This window comes from Pyxicephalus adspersus, chromosome 3, assembly GCF_032062135.1.
Source record: "Pyxicephalus adspersus chromosome 3, UCB_Pads_2.0, whole genome shotgun sequence".
NCBI classification, from domain to species: Eukaryota; Metazoa; Chordata; class Amphibia; order Anura; family Pyxicephalidae; genus Pyxicephalus; species Pyxicephalus adspersus.
Window position 1 is genome coordinate 13245336 of NC_092860.1, and position 16854 is coordinate 13262189.

General features: G+C 38.3%; 1 protein-coding gene across 1 annotated transcript in view; it reads left to right on the forward strand.

Moving 5' to 3' along the window:
* The window catches only part of LOC140325375 (fer-1-like protein 4), a 63818-nt gene that overhangs the window by 15539 nt on the left and 31425 nt on the right, over positions 1 to 16854 (forward strand). The window contains exons 4-18 of the mRNA XM_072403199.1: positions 275 to 419; positions 2220 to 2282; positions 3220 to 3304; positions 3479 to 3638; positions 4210 to 4393; positions 4585 to 4771; positions 5596 to 5969; positions 6867 to 6975; positions 7312 to 7522; positions 8808 to 8928; positions 9622 to 9722; positions 9979 to 10066; positions 12738 to 12854; positions 14601 to 14753; positions 15985 to 16168. Of these exons, the coding sequence (XP_072259300.1) occupies positions 275 to 419; positions 2220 to 2282; positions 3220 to 3304; positions 3479 to 3638; positions 4210 to 4393; positions 4585 to 4771; positions 5596 to 5969; positions 6867 to 6975; positions 7312 to 7522; positions 8808 to 8928; positions 9622 to 9722; positions 9979 to 10066; positions 12738 to 12854; positions 14601 to 14753; positions 15985 to 16168 (2282 nt within the window). The remainder of the gene's footprint in view (positions 1 to 274; positions 420 to 2219; positions 2283 to 3219; positions 3305 to 3478; positions 3639 to 4209; positions 4394 to 4584; positions 4772 to 5595; positions 5970 to 6866; positions 6976 to 7311; positions 7523 to 8807; positions 8929 to 9621; positions 9723 to 9978; positions 10067 to 12737; positions 12855 to 14600; positions 14754 to 15984; positions 16169 to 16854) is intronic.

Sequence of the window (16854 nt, forward strand, 5' to 3'; positions counted from 1 at the left end):
CCCACTATATACCACCTATCACTAACTGTGGGTCCCCCCCTTGTTGAGATATGAATGGGGGAGTATCTTCAATCACGGCTACCCTTGGGGCAGCCTAGTCCTACCTAGGCCAGATACACAGATTTTTAATTATATCAAATTAACTGTGTTGTTCTTTATAATGAACCTCCAACCCGACCTATCTAGATAGGTTGATGGTGAAAGACATACATAAGGAAAGTTTACCTTCTCCTCCATGAACAATTGGTTACATATCTCATCCTCATGTCTTTAGTGAGGAAGCCGAAGCCGCTCGTAAGAAAGACATCGATGCCGCCAAAATAGGAAAGAAACTGGTGAAAAGATCAGATGATGATGACGACGACGATGACTCCTACGATGAATCAGAAATTGAGATTTCCGGGGTCAGCTTTTCTCCCGTACTAAGGTAACAATAGATTCAATTATTTGGTTGTTTTTTGGAGTTTTTAAGGGTTTGTAAAGGTGTTTTAAACCAAGCTATGTGGCCGAGGTAAATTAGAATAAGAGCAACAATAAATACTCAAAAATCACCCATGAATGTTTGAAAACACACGTAAATTCCCCATTCATTTCATTGGGGCATTTGGAGTGTTTATATGTGTTTTCAAGAATTTGTTTGCATTGTTCACATAATGCAGACTGAGTTCTCTTTTCAGCCCAATAAGGAAATGCCCAAAAAAGCTGTGGTGTGATTTGGCCCATTGGAATAAACAGGAATTTCAAAGATTGGCAAATAAACGCTGAGGAAACAGTCACTGTAGACTAAACCAGTGGCCGCCAATCTTTTCAGACCCACATACCATTAAATTTACTGTCTCCAGACCGTGGGGAACCAGGTGTCACTCTAAGGGGAAGAAACTTCCTCCATAATGACATCATAATGCCAGAACCCGTTCACTCTCCCATCGCAACTCTGAGCCTGCGATCCGTATAGGGGACATGGTCCGCAGCTTTGACCAGTGCGCCCTCCCACCAGGGTCCTTCAACTGAACCCCACTCGGGGGCGCACCGGCCGGAGCCACGGACCACCAAAATTTTCACGGGGACCACCGGTTGGTGGTCACTGGACTAAGCCTTAAAGACTATATCAATTACATTCCTTCTGATGATCTCCATAATTCTTCCTCTTCTTAATTTATAGTTCTGACCATAGTCATGTATATATGTAAGTTGGGTTTCCTGGTACTTCAACATATCCTGGGAGTATAAGCTGTGATTTTTGTACAAAACTTACAGTATATTGAAAATAATAGCCATTACTGAAAAAGCATCAGAGCTGTTTGAATGCTAACCAAACAAGCAAATGACAGACTAATACAGACAGTGATACAGGAGGAGAGGACCCTGCCCCGAAGAGCTTACAATCTAGCAGAATGAAAAAAAAATATATATATATATATTCTGAAGATGTACAAGTAGTAATGTAAAAGTAGAGAAAAACAGCTTTTTATTAGCTTATTTAGGGTGTACACATTTTTTATTTTTTATTTCTTACATAACAAGTGATCTCCAAAGTACTTTGGGTTAGCTAGAGAGATGGAACTAAAAAAAAGCCTTTTTACCCACTGGCCTTGTTTGAAACTTCGGATTGAGAAGTTCAATCAGAGAAGTGACCCCAATTTTAGATATTCTATTTTAGCATATTGTATTGATGTTTGTAAACAAAAACTAGAAAGCATCTAATAATGAGCAACTGGTATTATTATTATAATTGATAATATTATTATTATTATTATTAATAATAATAATAATAATAATATTAATAATAATAATTATAAACAGTATTTATATAGTGCCAACATATTATGCAGGCTTGTGAGCTGGATAAATGATTATATATTATTTACGTAATATTTTTAACATTTAATTATTTTTTTGAAAAGAAAAAAAAAATGAAATTGTATAAAACTCTACTCATTAGCAAATTAGCCTATTTTGTAATCTATCCAGAAATCTTTTTACTTGTTCCTGTATTGGTATTCTTGCAGTTTCTGCCACTACCGTCTTCCTGTTTGATAGCTGATAATGATGAGAAGTCTCAGAACTCCATTGTTCATGGATTATATAGCATTTATCTCAATTTTTCATGTCATCCTTCTAAAATCTCTGAAGCCCATACTTGATCAGATATTTATGCAGTGTGACATTCAGATATCTCCCACTGAATAACTTGCCATTTCAATTTTCTTTTCCCATAGTATTTCCTCTTTGAATTTCTTGAGCCTCGTGAGATTGTATTTGATAAAATTATTGAGATATCGGTAAGTGTCCTTCAGCTTCAGTTTAGTTGATGAGTATTTTCAAGCAAAAATGAGCTACATTTATTATTTTTAGGATTTTATATCAAAATTAATTGATTTTTGTATCACTTGGGTCACTGAGTTATATGAGGTCCTTTGCAACGTTGTGGTGGTCAGGCTCAGACACTTGTTTTTAATGATGCAATATTCGGCAATTAGTTAAGACCACCTAACTTAACCAGAATTCTGGAACCTAAGGGGTAGGTCAACTTGAAGGGGAAGGTATTAATTACAGATAGAGCACATTGGCTGATCCACCCACTGCTTTGAGTATTCAACTGTAATTCCCGATAATTATCCTGTGCATCTGGAAGTTTTGGTATAAAGATTGGAGAATACCACACCCAATATTTTTACCTTTATTACAGCTTTAGTTCATGTAAATGTTAACCAGGTGGACCAGTGCCCAGTCTGATCTTGATAATCCTTTAATCTCCAAATTTTGGCATATCATCAGGATTAGAATGTAAACTGGTCCACCATATTTTAAAATATGCCTTATTTAATTTAATACTATTGCCTTTTTTAATAGCCTATTTAATAACACTGATCTAAAGACTTGATAGAGTGGGTTCAGAACAAACCTACTTGTAGAAGTCATGACCTATAATTTTATAAAAAAACAAAAACAATATTTGGGGTTTATTTGGAAGGCAAAGAATCACACAAGCAGCCATGAATCCACAGGTTTACCTTTGTTTCCATTGACAAGGTTTTTATCTGTGATTAAGGCTCTGTACACATGTGCACAAAAATAAAAAAAGGCGGGCTACTCTCGTCTTTGAAAACTGTGTATAATGTAAAAATGCTTGCATACATAAAGTGTTTTAGCTGATGTTTCTTTATACTGCAAGTAATAGAGAATTTGGATTCTTTACATTGTGATGTTTCCTCCCAGGTTGTTCATGCCAAGAAAATCCCAATATTTGGAACACGCCTCGGAACATTTAAAATTGATGTTGGAACTGTCTATAACAATCAAGGTATGGTAACCGGACCAGACCTGATTCAGTGCCAAATAAAGAATACTCCTATATGGGGCTGCAAAATTAAAATACTGTCTTTTGGGAACAGCAAAGTCCTTTTTTAAAATCCTAAATATTTGTCTGGAAGCCAACTATACTTTTTTGAGTCTTATGTAATCTGTTCTTCTTCAGATCACAGATTTCTACAAAAATGGGCAGTAATTACGGATCCAAAAGATACCCGGGCAGGTATAAAAGGTTTTGTGAAATGCAACTTGACTGTTCTAACGAAGGGAGATCCAATGAATGCGCCTCCGTCAACCTCAAGCAGCCAACACGATGACATTGAAAAGTAAGTTTGGCATTTCTGACTGTAGTCCACAATCGCTACCAGACTCCTTCCACCTTCATAATTCACAATAAACTTTTACCTTCACTGTACATTGTTCTGTGCATACACCATGCTGAGCTGAATTCCAGAATTTCATCAGCACAGTACTTGATGATGATAAAGGTCCCTTTATATATTTTTGTCCAAAAAAAATCAATATTTTTGGATAAACATCTAAGGTTCACCAGTAATATGGGTTTTCTAAAGCCAAATTATAAAGCAGTAGCTTTTCTCCTGAGACTCTCTTTCTAATTGGAACTTTCTATGGAACCATAGTAAGCAGGTAATTAATGAGGGAGGTGTAGTTCACTACTCATCAGCTGTGTGTGTAATTTGAGCTATTACTATGTAATTTTGCAAAAACTTTAGTTTAGTCTGATTAACAGCTAGGTGAAAATAGTTCATAATTAAAGTATTTGCTATTCCCTTGATAAACAATTAAAGATATTTTTCAAACAATTTTAGAAGCCTCTGTTCCCTCCACAGGTGTGGTTCTCCGCAGGATTCTATAATATCATTTTGTTTGTTCTAGGAACTTACTTCTCCCCAAGAAGATCCCAGCTGAAAGACCATGGTCAAGAATGAGTGTTAAAATCTTTAAAGCTGAAGGGTTACCCAGCATGAATGATGGCATCATGGGAAGTTTCTCTAAGATTATGGGAGATAAGAAAGTCTTCATTGACCCATACGTACAAGTTTCATTTGCTGGTCAACAGGTATGGTCCACCATCACCACACTAAATATCAGTCTAGATGTATACCTAGCTACTCCTAATAATTAATTAATTTGCATTCCATCACATTCTGAAGCAAAGTTGTATTATTTATTAATATTCATGTTCAAGTACTTTTTTTTTTTACCATCTGGTACTTCAGAATAAATTCTTATAACTTGTTTGCTATTTAGGGAGAAACCTCCGTGGAAAGTGACACCAATGTCCCAGAATGGAATGAGCAAATCAGTTTTATTGAACTTTTCCCTCCCCTTGCTCGAAAGATAAAAATTCAGATCCTGGATGACGCACACGTTGGGGATGTGGCTCTGGCCACTCATTTTATTGACCTTCAGCAGATATCTGACCCAAACAAAAATGGTGAGACAAAGTCAAAACGACATTGCCACAAGAATGGCATAGGGTGCTAAAAATGTATATCTATAAGTTGTTTTTTTATCTACTGTTAAATGCCAATCAAAACAGGCAACATGTGTCTTCTTTTAAATAACTGTAAATATTAATTTCTTTATGTACAGGAAATCTTTTAATTTCCATTGCCATGATTGTGTTCCTCAGCTTACCATAAGTAACTACATTTAATTCACATGGTCCTTACTTTGTATTCTGGGCTTAGGAACAGACAAGATTTAAGGAAATTATCTTTAGGCAGCTTTAGTTTAACGTTTCTCAACCATGTAATCTCAAAGGAACCAATAAAATAGTTTGTAGGTGCTAGGTGCCCTGGTAAAGAATAACATATCAATAGTTCATATTACATTGGATTGATTAATAGAAGATGAGCACCCTTTTATTGCTTGTCAGTGGGAGAGGGGACCCTTTTGATAGTGATTTAATGGAAAGAATGTCAGTTACATTGATTGTTATGGAGAAGAATGCACTTTCTAGGCAGCTGCAAGATTATCAGTGCATACTAACCTGAAAGAGAGGAAATGCACCACTAGTCCCACAGTGCTTGCCTTGCAGATTATAGTTGGGGCTGGAACTATGCAGAAAGCTTTAGATGGGAGATCAATTTGCAGCATGCAACCTTTGAAGGAACCCTAGTGTTCCACAGAACCATGGTTGAGAAAAGTTGGCTAAGATACACCAAAATAGGCAAACTAAATGAAATCAACTTCTTCTAGTATACATAGGAACTTTTCATCCTAGCCTATAAGCTAATTTTATATCTTTATCTCCAGCTGGCTTTAACCCAACATTTGGCCCTGCCTGGATCAATCTTTATGGGTCTCCTCAGAACTATACACTGAGAGATGTCCATCGGGATCTGAATGAAGGTCTTGGCGAAGGGATCTTCTACCGAGGTCGGATCCTGGTTGCTGTTAGCCTAGAAACATTTTCCAATAATAATGTTCAGGAGAAGAAGCCCCTGCAAGCCCTCAAAAATGCTTTCAGTAAGCTGAAGTTAAAGAAGAAAAGCAAAAAGTCAAAGGAAAAGGAGAAAGAAAATGCTATTGCTGCTGCAGCAGAGGGCGAAGAAGAAGAGGGTCAAGACAGCAATGAACAGCCTAATGCAGTCACTGTGGAGGTGGACGATATTCTGCCCTTTCCAGAGGTACCCCAAGGACCAGGAGGTCCATATTAAAATGCTTATCTCATGATTACAATAGAGCAATCTCACTGTTCAGAATCCAGGACTGTATTACCAATGGGTACACCCATATTGTATTTCATAAATATGTATTGTGTATTTGGAAATGCTGTGAACATACAGGTTGACCCTAATAAATAAGTAATGCTATCATCAATAATCAGTCCAAACAAACCTTATGCTTTACCTTTTGTGTTGGTACTGAAGAGTTGGTCCATTTAGGAGTTTCAAGACTCTCTTTGATGAACTTTTAATACATCTATGTTATGTAAAATGCAAAAGCAGACATAGGAACAACTAAAGATGTGTGGGATTACCCAGTGTTTTATTATGGGGTAGCAGTTCTCAGGAGTAATTAGAAGATTGGAATGACTGGTAATTCAGAACAGGTTTTGCAGCTAATAGCAGGATTGTTCTAAAAACTTGTTTGCTATGTAGGAGGAAACCCTTATGGAAAGTCACACCAACATCCCAGAATGGACTGGGAAAATCATCTTCACTGAACTTTTGCCATTCCTCTAAGATACACATAAAGCTAAATGACACCTTTGGTTACCCTGATCCTTTAGACTTTAAAATAAATGGAATGATAGTACCTATCATAACCCCAATCTCAGACCAACAGACAGGCATAACTACAAACAAAACAGACATATATAGACATGTGTGAAAGGCACATTACCTAAACATAGACTGAATACAGCTGTGAATGGGGGCAATAACCGAGGAGGGTGGGGGTGGTTGTCACATTTTAATAACAAATATGTTTAAATAGCAGCATGTAAAATCCATACCATCCAGAAACTTACCAGAACTGCCACCTTCTAATTTGTATCTAATTTTGTTCTTCTTTCCATGCAGGACGCTTTAGGAGTTAAGGAAGAGTTCCTTCTCTTTGGAGTGTTTTTTGAGGTCACAATGATGGACCCTAGCATTGGAACCAAACCTGTTAAATTTGAGATGTCTATAGGTAAGTATTGATGATTGTCTGGTAGCTCTGAGACTTGGTAAGAGAATGTATATATAATATATATAATAAATATATAAAACACATATCAATACTTTAGTATTTAATGCAGAAAAATGTATAAGGTTCATACTCCAGATTCTTAATGGTTATGTACTACTAATGTGGTTAATAGCTTGATCTATATTGTGAATAGATCTGAATAGCAATATATTATATTACAAATACTTTGGGTTCAGTGAAGAAGCACACCAACCATCATACAAATATTAAACAATATTATCCAAAATATCAGTTTATATTTGTGGGAAAACTGAATAAAAATTCTCTATTACATAGGCAACTATGGTAAAACTACTGAAATAATCACTAAAACATCCAAAAAAAGAGAAAAATTGGACACAGTACCAGAGGAGCGACAAGGACTGCTTGATACTGCATCAGAAGATGAACTCAGCATAGACATGGAGGAAGAAGTGACTTTAAAAACTGACCAGCATGGCATATCGGTGACACCGGGAAGGAGGCCTCAACGCACAGAACCAGACGAGTAATATATCACATAGATTGCAATCATGGTTAGGTCTGTGTTTAATAACTGCTAGTTTTAGAGATCAGAGTAAAGGGCTCAAATCTATGGGTGCCACAGAGGACAAGGTCATCAACGCAAAGCGATGGTTAAGAGTGCACAGATTTTGATGCTGGCATTATAAATATTGACTTGAGCTAACATTAATGATCAAAAATATATATTAGTACAGGTAGTCCCCGGGTTACACACAAGATAGGGACTGTAGGTTTGTTCTTAAGTTGAATTTGTATGTAAATCGGAACAGGTACATTATTTTATTAAAATAAATTAGGACAGATGTTTGTTTCAACATATTATTAGGCAGAGTGGTGTCAGTTACTGTATAAAATCCTCACTGTGAGTTAATCACAAACAAAGCAAAACAAAAAACCTTTATGGAGCCTAGACATTCATTACCTTCTGGAGCAAGCTGTGCTTTGATATACAAAAAGAAACAACTGCAGAGTTTGTTACAAGATGTTACAGATCAGCTCAGCTCTTGAGATCAGCCACAGCTGTGTTTAGTAAAAGATTTCTTGCAAATCATGCAAACCGCCCCCCTCCAAGCCTCCGTCCTGCACAGAGTGAGCAGGGAAGCCCCGTTCGTATCTAGGAGTTGTCCTTATGTCGGATGTCCTTAACCCAGGGACTACCTGTATATATAGGAGATATCTTTACCTACATATTTCTGTATACCAATCTGGCGAGTGTTGTCCCCTAGGAAAGGGTTGAACTTGGTCCTTTGACAAGGAGGATATTCCTTTGCAATACATGTGTTGTGGTGTTGTAAACTTTGTAAAAGATTGTATTTTAGTGGGAATTTATGTAAGCACTTCATTATAGCACTTTATGATACATAGCAATTTATAACATATACAGTACTGTATCTATATATATATATAGGCATTATTTTTACAGGTTCATATTTTTAATTTAATGGTATTTGGAAAGTAGCCTTTTTTATTCATGTTATAGAAGTGAAGCAAAGCTGTCCATACTTGGCAAAGTAGTCAACTGAAATAACAAAATATCCAAACCTAAACTGAATGATTAGGCTTATAAACGTATAAACTTTTTCTTCTTGGCCTTCCAGCATCTACAGCCAAGTCAAAGAAAAGTTTCTAGCTGTAGTTACATTTTTTTAGGAATATCGAGTCCCTTGATTAGAGATTGTGCAATTGATATTCTGCTTTGTAAAATGTTTATATGGCCAAAGATGAAAATGTAATGCTCCTGTTCTGCTTATTTTATTTTTTTTTTATAGTTCATACAGTTGCATACACCTGGGCAATGACAGGCCGTGTGTCTATGTGCGGAGTTACTGGGAGGATCACAGCTGGAGACTGTGCAATTCCAACTGGATAGTCAAGATAGCAGAGCGTCTGGTAAGAGTCAGAACCTGTTATGGTGCCCCTGGTTCTAAATATTTAGTAAAATGGACCTGGAAGAAAAAAACAGGGAATACCCCAGCTAAAGTCTAACTCCAATTAGGACTATTTCCTGTAGACTTGGTAGGCCTCAAATGTTGGTGTTGGTTTTGGAGAGATAACTCATGATTATCTGACCCATTTGGACTAAAAATAAAGGTTTGGGTGTTACTGGCCCATGGTGACTCAGGAAGCAATAAAGCCCAACAAATGTTCTAACTCCACTCAGAAATGTAATGTTGGTATATATCTGCCCCGTTACTTAATTTCCTTGTGAAATGTGGCATAGGGACACAGACAGCAATAGAAACAGAGGTTTTAAGTTCTTTGTACCCTGTACAAACAAACATTCTTGAGCCTTGACTTGAACTCAAAACAGTAATTTAATGTTAACACAAATGGTAAAAACAGATGAGCCTTATAAGACATGTACTTGGTTGGACTTATTCCTCTTGGCATTTGACTCTGAGCTTTGCAATCTCTCATGCTTTAGTGTCGTTGAAATTATTAAAACACTTAATAAACCATCATGTATTTCTGAAATTTGTCATCAATCATTGCTTCCTAACTGCTTTTACTTGCTTCTTAATCTTCAGTTAAAAATGATATTATTGTTAAGTTATCATGTAAATATACTTTTATCTTCTATAGGAAGGTGGCCTTGAAGAGGTGGAGAAACTCACAAGGAGACCTAAATCCAAACCAGAAGTTCGCCTGAAGCAAGTCCTAGAAGAATTTGTGGCTGGCTGCAGGTAATTGATTTTGGCAATATGTTTAAATATAGAGTTTAATTGTTTCCTATGGCACATGTTTAAAACAGGCTGTGCTTTAAGAGCTAATATGTCATCATTGGTATACAAAATACTCCAGGGAGTTAGAAGGTATTTAATAAATAATATGTTACAAAGTTATATCCCATATATATTCTACTAAAACACTACTATGGGAGGAAATAGAATAATTACTATAGTCACATATTAATGATATAATGAATTTGTTCTCTTGCAGGCAGTACTCACTCAATGCTGGAAAGAGGACCATGGCTCACCCCAATAAATTGGACCAGTACAGAATGAAATCCCTTCCTCACAATATTGTAAGTCAGAGATGTCACAATCAGATTTTTTAACCAAAGATAGTGGAATGAAAGCTAACTGGAACTGGGGGCAGTGAGCAGAGACAACATTTTTAGGGAAATGGTTATATCCCAATATGTAGGTAAACCAACAAGGTTCCTGTGCAAAATTTTTAAAGAGTCTCTCCCATATCTCACAGAGAACTTTTACGATAACCTTCCAGCCTTGTAGCTTAAAATCAACTCGTAGCAAACTCATAAGGTAAATGTTGATACACATTGTCCAGTTTAGAATCAGAGACCTCAAGGGGTCAATACCAGTATTCCCCAATCCCCAATCTATCGCCGCAGTGTTCGCCTAAAGCAGCCCATGCTCAGCCTCGGGTAACTGGTTGCGTCTCCCAGCACTCGGTTGCCCCCAGGACTTGGGGCGCAAGGGATGGTGTCTGGAGATAGGCCGCCAGCCGACCTGGAGCCCACTAAAACAGAGTACAGAGCCCACAAATACAGAGCACAGAATGTCAGGAAATCCAAAAACAAGCTGAGGTCAAAACACAGGAAATCAGTCCACCAAGCAAAGTACAAAGGGGGCCACAAGCAGAGGTGGGTCCAGGCAGAATTCAATGGATAGTCAGGAACAGGCACAGGTCAGTAACAGAATACTTAAAAATCACTCCACCACAGGTAAGCACAGCAGACGCTATACCAGGCACAGAAGACTGGAAGCAGAGAGACTATAAAGCCCCAGCAGCCAATGAAAATGCAGGACTGAGTCAAGAGCTGATCAACCTCTAGAATCCCCTTCAGCTGTGCACAGCCTACCCATGGATGCTGGGGATGCCATTAAACGATCAAGCCGCACATCTAAAGGGAAGCAGGGGCTGCTGATATCTTACTTCTCCTGGCTGTTGCAAATGACATCTCTATAGAGAACAAACAGTGTTTTATATTACGATGACACACAGCATGGAGTCGTTAGCCAGATAAGCATTTCCTAAAAATAACATCCTTGTTTTACTTTTGCTAATAAGGGTTTGGTTTACCCATTACAACATTAAGGGCTAAAGCCCACCTACCCCCAATCCCCTCCAGCTGTTCACAGAGAGCACTTATGTAGCCACTACAGACAGGTAGGAATTGTAGGTGGGTTTGGTTGAATTCCACATTTTATAAATCAAGCCCATAGAAGCAATGTGAAGCAAAGGGGTGCACTTTAAAAGGAAGTAATGTTGTTCCTATAGCCTCTGATCCCAAGAGTGGCTACAACAAGGATTGTTTTATTTAGGGGTCTACTCAGCATCAAGATGGAATTCAGGTAAATAGCCTTTTTATCTCCTAATGAAATTCTTTACTGTCTGTACTTTTGCTTTGATCATCACTTTCCAATATTTAATTGAGTCAGCACTACAATCAGTTTACCAATATTATTGATCGAATGACTTTAGCAACGTTAGGCATGCATATGTTGGCTATTTTTTTTTTCAATACATTTGTTCTTGTTCAAAAACAGCTTTAACCTGAACATGTTCTGTCATCAAACCCCCACACAATAACCCTTCTTAAAATGTTATCATTATTACTTATATTAACCTTCCCTGTAACTCTTACATTGACCCTACTCATAACACTAACCCTGCCCATTTTGGTTTTTTTTTTTTATATATATATATATATATATATATATATATATATATTATAATATATACATATATATGTATATATTATAATATATAATATTAAATAACTCACATTAATTTTTCCTGCAACCCTCACACTTATTCTCCCTGTAACACTTTGCCACCTTGCAACCCTTTCCATATCCCTTTTACTAACCTACCTTACAAACCTTATATAAGTCCTTTTTGTTACTCTAATACAAACCAACCCTGTAACCCTCATACTAACACTTTCCATACCCTTTATATTAATCCTCTTTGTAACCTTATATAAACCTTCTAGTGCTAATCCTTCCTGTAACCCTCACATTAACCATACCACTAATACTAACCCTCCTTGTAATCCTTATAAGTTCTCTTTGCTACTCTAATACTAACCCTCCCTGTAACCCTCATATTACCCATTTCTATACTTCCTAAACTAATCCACCCGAAAACCTTTATATAAACCCTTTTTGTTACTGATCCTCCTTGTAACCCTCAAGTCATTTTTGTTACTCTAATACTAACCCTCCTGTAACCCTCATACCAACCCTTTCTATATACTGATCCTTATACCAACTATTCCCATGCTCCTTACACTCACCCTCCGGATAACCCGATCAATAATGTTTATATTATCCTTCACATTAACCTTCCTGTAACACCTTACCTAACATTAAACATCCTTGTTTGCACATTCACCTCTCCTGAATCAAAGACAAATATTCTGTGAAATACACCAGCATCCCAATGCCAGAATCTGCTGGGTTTTTTTTTTTATCCCCAGATTATATAACCTGACACTAAAACAAAATATTGGGCAGGTTTATTGGGAATATTTCCCTGAATATATTTCTGCGTTGTACTTGTAATTTGCAGAAAAGAAATGCTCATTTTCTCCATGTCTCACCTAAGACATGTTTAATCAATGCAAATGCATATTATACTATAAGACTCTGTAATGAGACTACACATACACCGAGCCTTGGTCACTGTCACCCCCCTAAACACCTCAATGAATTTTATCCTTCTAGATCATCTATGCCAAACAAGCAATGAAAGCCCGAGGCCAGCTAACCAAGCACAATGTGAAAGAGAAGATTCATGATGCAAAGAAGATTTTAGACAAAGTTCGATCCCTGGCTAAAGAGGTTTGTTCTTCTTACAAAGGTGAAAACAATTATGTGTAGATAGGGAAAGCAGGGAAGACTTTAGTAATAGGTAAAACAATGTATAGAGTAAATACAATGGGTAACTGTAGACATTGCAGTGCAGATGTTGAGGTCACAACTGCATAGCCAAACATGATGTCAAGTTTCCAAACGATGCCGATCAACTGCAGCCAGATGCAACTGCATGCAAAAACAAGGATCCCAACCATTTGAATGGGAATAGCAGTTTAGCCATTAACCATTTTGAATTTCCTTCACTTTTGTGTCCTGCCAGTCCAGAAGGCTTAATCTGTCATTGCATTATGGCAGTTGCTCTATGCTCATGTTCTCTGCATTGGGTTGTGCACACAATGATTGCAACACATTACCAATCTTTGTGTCAGCCTTAAAGCGTACCTAAACTTATGAAATTTCACTTTACATAAAAGGGTAGACTACTCTTTTATGTTTAGGAAAAATTCTGTTGTTTGTTTTTTTAAGTGCAACACCCTTTTTTTTAAAAAAAAAGGGTGCAGCACTGGCCTAGGTGATTGAGAATGAATGGGAGCACAAAGTCTCGCAGGATACCTATGTCACGCATCACGGGAGGCTCTTGGGTGCTCCTACTGGAGAAGAGAAAAATTTGCCGATGTTACGCATGCACAGTGTGAGCGGGATGTTTTTTTTCCATACTACATCACCCAATCTTGTGCCTGGGTTGGGTGATGTAGGAAGAAGAACCAGTAAGAAGAGGAGAAGATGGCGGCGCCCGGAGCGCTGGCTCGGGGACAGATGTTGGGATGACGCGGGACTCAATGCAAGACACCCCCTGGATGGATTGGACTGCCGTGTGGGATTGAAGATAAGTGTATGGGTTTTTTTTTAGGCACTTTTCAGTTTAGTTCCTCTTTAAAGAGTATTTACCAGAAGAAGGTAGACACAAAAGGAAAAAAAGAAGTAATAAAGTGGAAAGGAACTAAAAAAAATGAAACATCTAAAATGTTACCTACCGTATTTTTATCACCCTGTGCCAATTCATCCCCTTCTGATCACCCTGTGCCACTTACTGTGCGTACTTACAGGTACCGTACGTTCTCAGCCGAGGGAACTCCGTTAGGGCAGGGATCAGCGTGCTTCCGGGAACGCGGGGGCACGTGTGCCGGCTTCTCCTCGCTCGGAGGAGGAGGAGACACGCGCTGCAGCCAGGAGGAGAGGAGAGAAGAAGCATGCAGCATCGCAGGATCGCGGTATCGGGTGAGTATGATATTTTAATTATTTTTAAAAACTGTGTTCACTGTATAAGACGCACCCACGTTTCCCCCCCAGTTTTGGGGAAGAAAAAGTGCGTCTTATACGCCGAAAAATACGGTATGCCTAATCAGTGCACTAACAAATGTTAATTTTGCATGTAATTCCTCCTAAAAAATAGCAGTGAACTTCTTGGTATGTAAAGGTGCCTAGGTATTCCCGCACATACACCATCATAGCATTATATATCTTCAGTGTGAAGTCTAAGGCACTACTGCCTCTGACTGACAGATTTGGAGTGAGATTTGGTGGCTTCACTACTGTGCTGCTCTGTTCTCCTTGCTGGAGGCTTTAACATGCAAAGCCCTGCCTCTACCAAGATGGCCACCTCCAAATTTAGACCGTTTTTCAGCTGCAAACATACCCCTGGAATTAAGGTAATTGTGCTCTTATTTTGTGTTCTAGAAAACTAATTGTATGATTTTCTTTGTATCGCAGCCTCAGTGCACACTGCCTGACATACTGATATGGATGTTCAGCAATAATAAGCGACTGGCCTATGCACGTATTCCAGCACAACATGTCCTCTACTCTGTGGTAGAAGAAGAGAAGGGGAAGGACTGTGGCAAAATCACTACCATCTACTTTAAGGTGAAAATTTCTCTTTCTCTGAGGAAATGTACGTGATCTCTTTTTCCAGCTGTGGTATATCACTTTGGGTTGCTCATGGTAATGGGATGCTTACAGAGCTGATTAGAGGCAGCAAACTCGAAAAGTCCAAAATAACAGCAGTTTTTATTTGTTTAGGCAAGTCTTACAGCACACTTCCAAGCACTTCACAACAAAACAATAAACAGTAGCTGGGCCTCTGGCTACCTCACGTAGGTATCCTCTCTTACTAACACATTTACTATATCAGTACTGTTCCACTCACAGTTTTGTAGTACTGTTTGGCCGCTTGCTTTCCTGGAACACTCTGTCTCTCTCTCAGCCTGGAACGCTCGGGCTCTCTCTCAGTCTGAAACACTTTGTCTCTCTCAGCCTAGAACACTCCAGCTCTCTCTCAGCCTGGAACACTCTGGCTCTCTCAGCCTGGAACACTCTGGCTCTCTCTCAGTGTGGAATCCACTCTGGCTCTCTCTTTAGCCTGGAACACTCTGGCTCTCTCTTAGCTTGGAATCCACTCTGGCTATCTCTCAGCCTATTGCTGATCGATTCCACTACTGCCTTGCACCTGAGTGCAGGTGCATATAACCCAAATCAGGATTGGGTTGGTTCAGGATTGGGTTGGTTCAAAGAACCCACCCTTTCACTCCTTTGGCCGGCTCCAGGGCCCTAAAGAACTTGGTTTTTCTTCCTAAAAACCCTATACACCAAGTATCACTCTCTTTCCCTGGAGGCATTCTAACACTTTAGAAAGTACATGTAGTGTAGTATAAAGACAATTGTTGGCGACTTCTGAAAATATTAGTTTCTAAATCCATCAACTTGGATATAATATGCAGATAAGGAAACAACTTGATTGACTTTCTGGTCATTATTCTTGTTCCAATTTATCATGCTAAAGTACTGGAGCCAAAAACAGACATTTGGCATTGAAGGATGCCATCAATTGTCTGTTCTGGTCTATTCTGTTAATACAATTTCCTTTTGGATACTTAGCCCAATACATATGACCATACCAGTAAAAGATTGGTCCAGTTGGCCAAAACAGCTCAGCCAATCACAACAGCCAGTTAAAAAAAATTACAACCAAGGATGGACATGCAATAAGTTTGTATTGTAGCATGATAATCACCACAAGTAAAATGGTCTGCAAGAATTTGGCTGCAAGATAGATGAAGTCTTCACTTTAGATATGACCTTCTATGTTTCCCTCTAGATTCCAGGATCGTACAGTGGGGAAATCTTTGCCAAAGCTGAAATCTATTTGTGGCTGGGTGTAAAGAAGTATGCCAAGAACAGTACAGCAGATTTGCCTGAGGATTACAAGCTCCTTTATGACAGAAATGGAGAACTGGTGGAAAGTCCAACACCCAACCCACCAATCTTGCTTCGGAGGGATGGTGAGAAGCTTCATTCCGTCATTGAAATTGTAAACCAGCAGACCTAATAAAGTGCACAGAATGAATCTGATTTATAAAAGATCCTGTGGGATTGGATCACCTAGATTCTCCCATAGTCTATCTTCACCAGTTCTGGAAAGCTTTATTAAATCTGGTCCAATGACACCCTTTTCCCAAATTTGAATACCCCTATTTGTGTTTTTTGGCAGCCTCTGTATAAAAAAGAAGCCTTTGTGTCTGCTTAGAAAGAAAGGACATGTAATTCCCTCTTGAGTCATTGAGCAGTTTGTGTTCACTGATCTCTCCTGCTTATTAAATGTATTCATAAAATGACAGCTACAGATGGGAAAGCAACCAACAGAAAAAAATTGCTAGCTAGTAATAAGTAGTAAATATTAAATATTCAAGTTATGCTATTAACAAACTAATTTAGTACATTTAAAATGTAATATTTGTAAAAAAGTTATCCCATTCAGGCATAAAACATGTGTATTGGGACAACAGTGATGAAGTGTTAATACTTGTCCTTGTCTTGGTGAGTGTGTCCCCATTGAACCATCCCTCCTCCTGGCCCCAGGATTTATATGGGACTAAGGATTTATATTGGCTTCAGACTAAGCCAATAATATGCCCTGCCTATTACTAGCACAAATCCCTGCTAAATGCTATTCAACTGCCAATGGCCA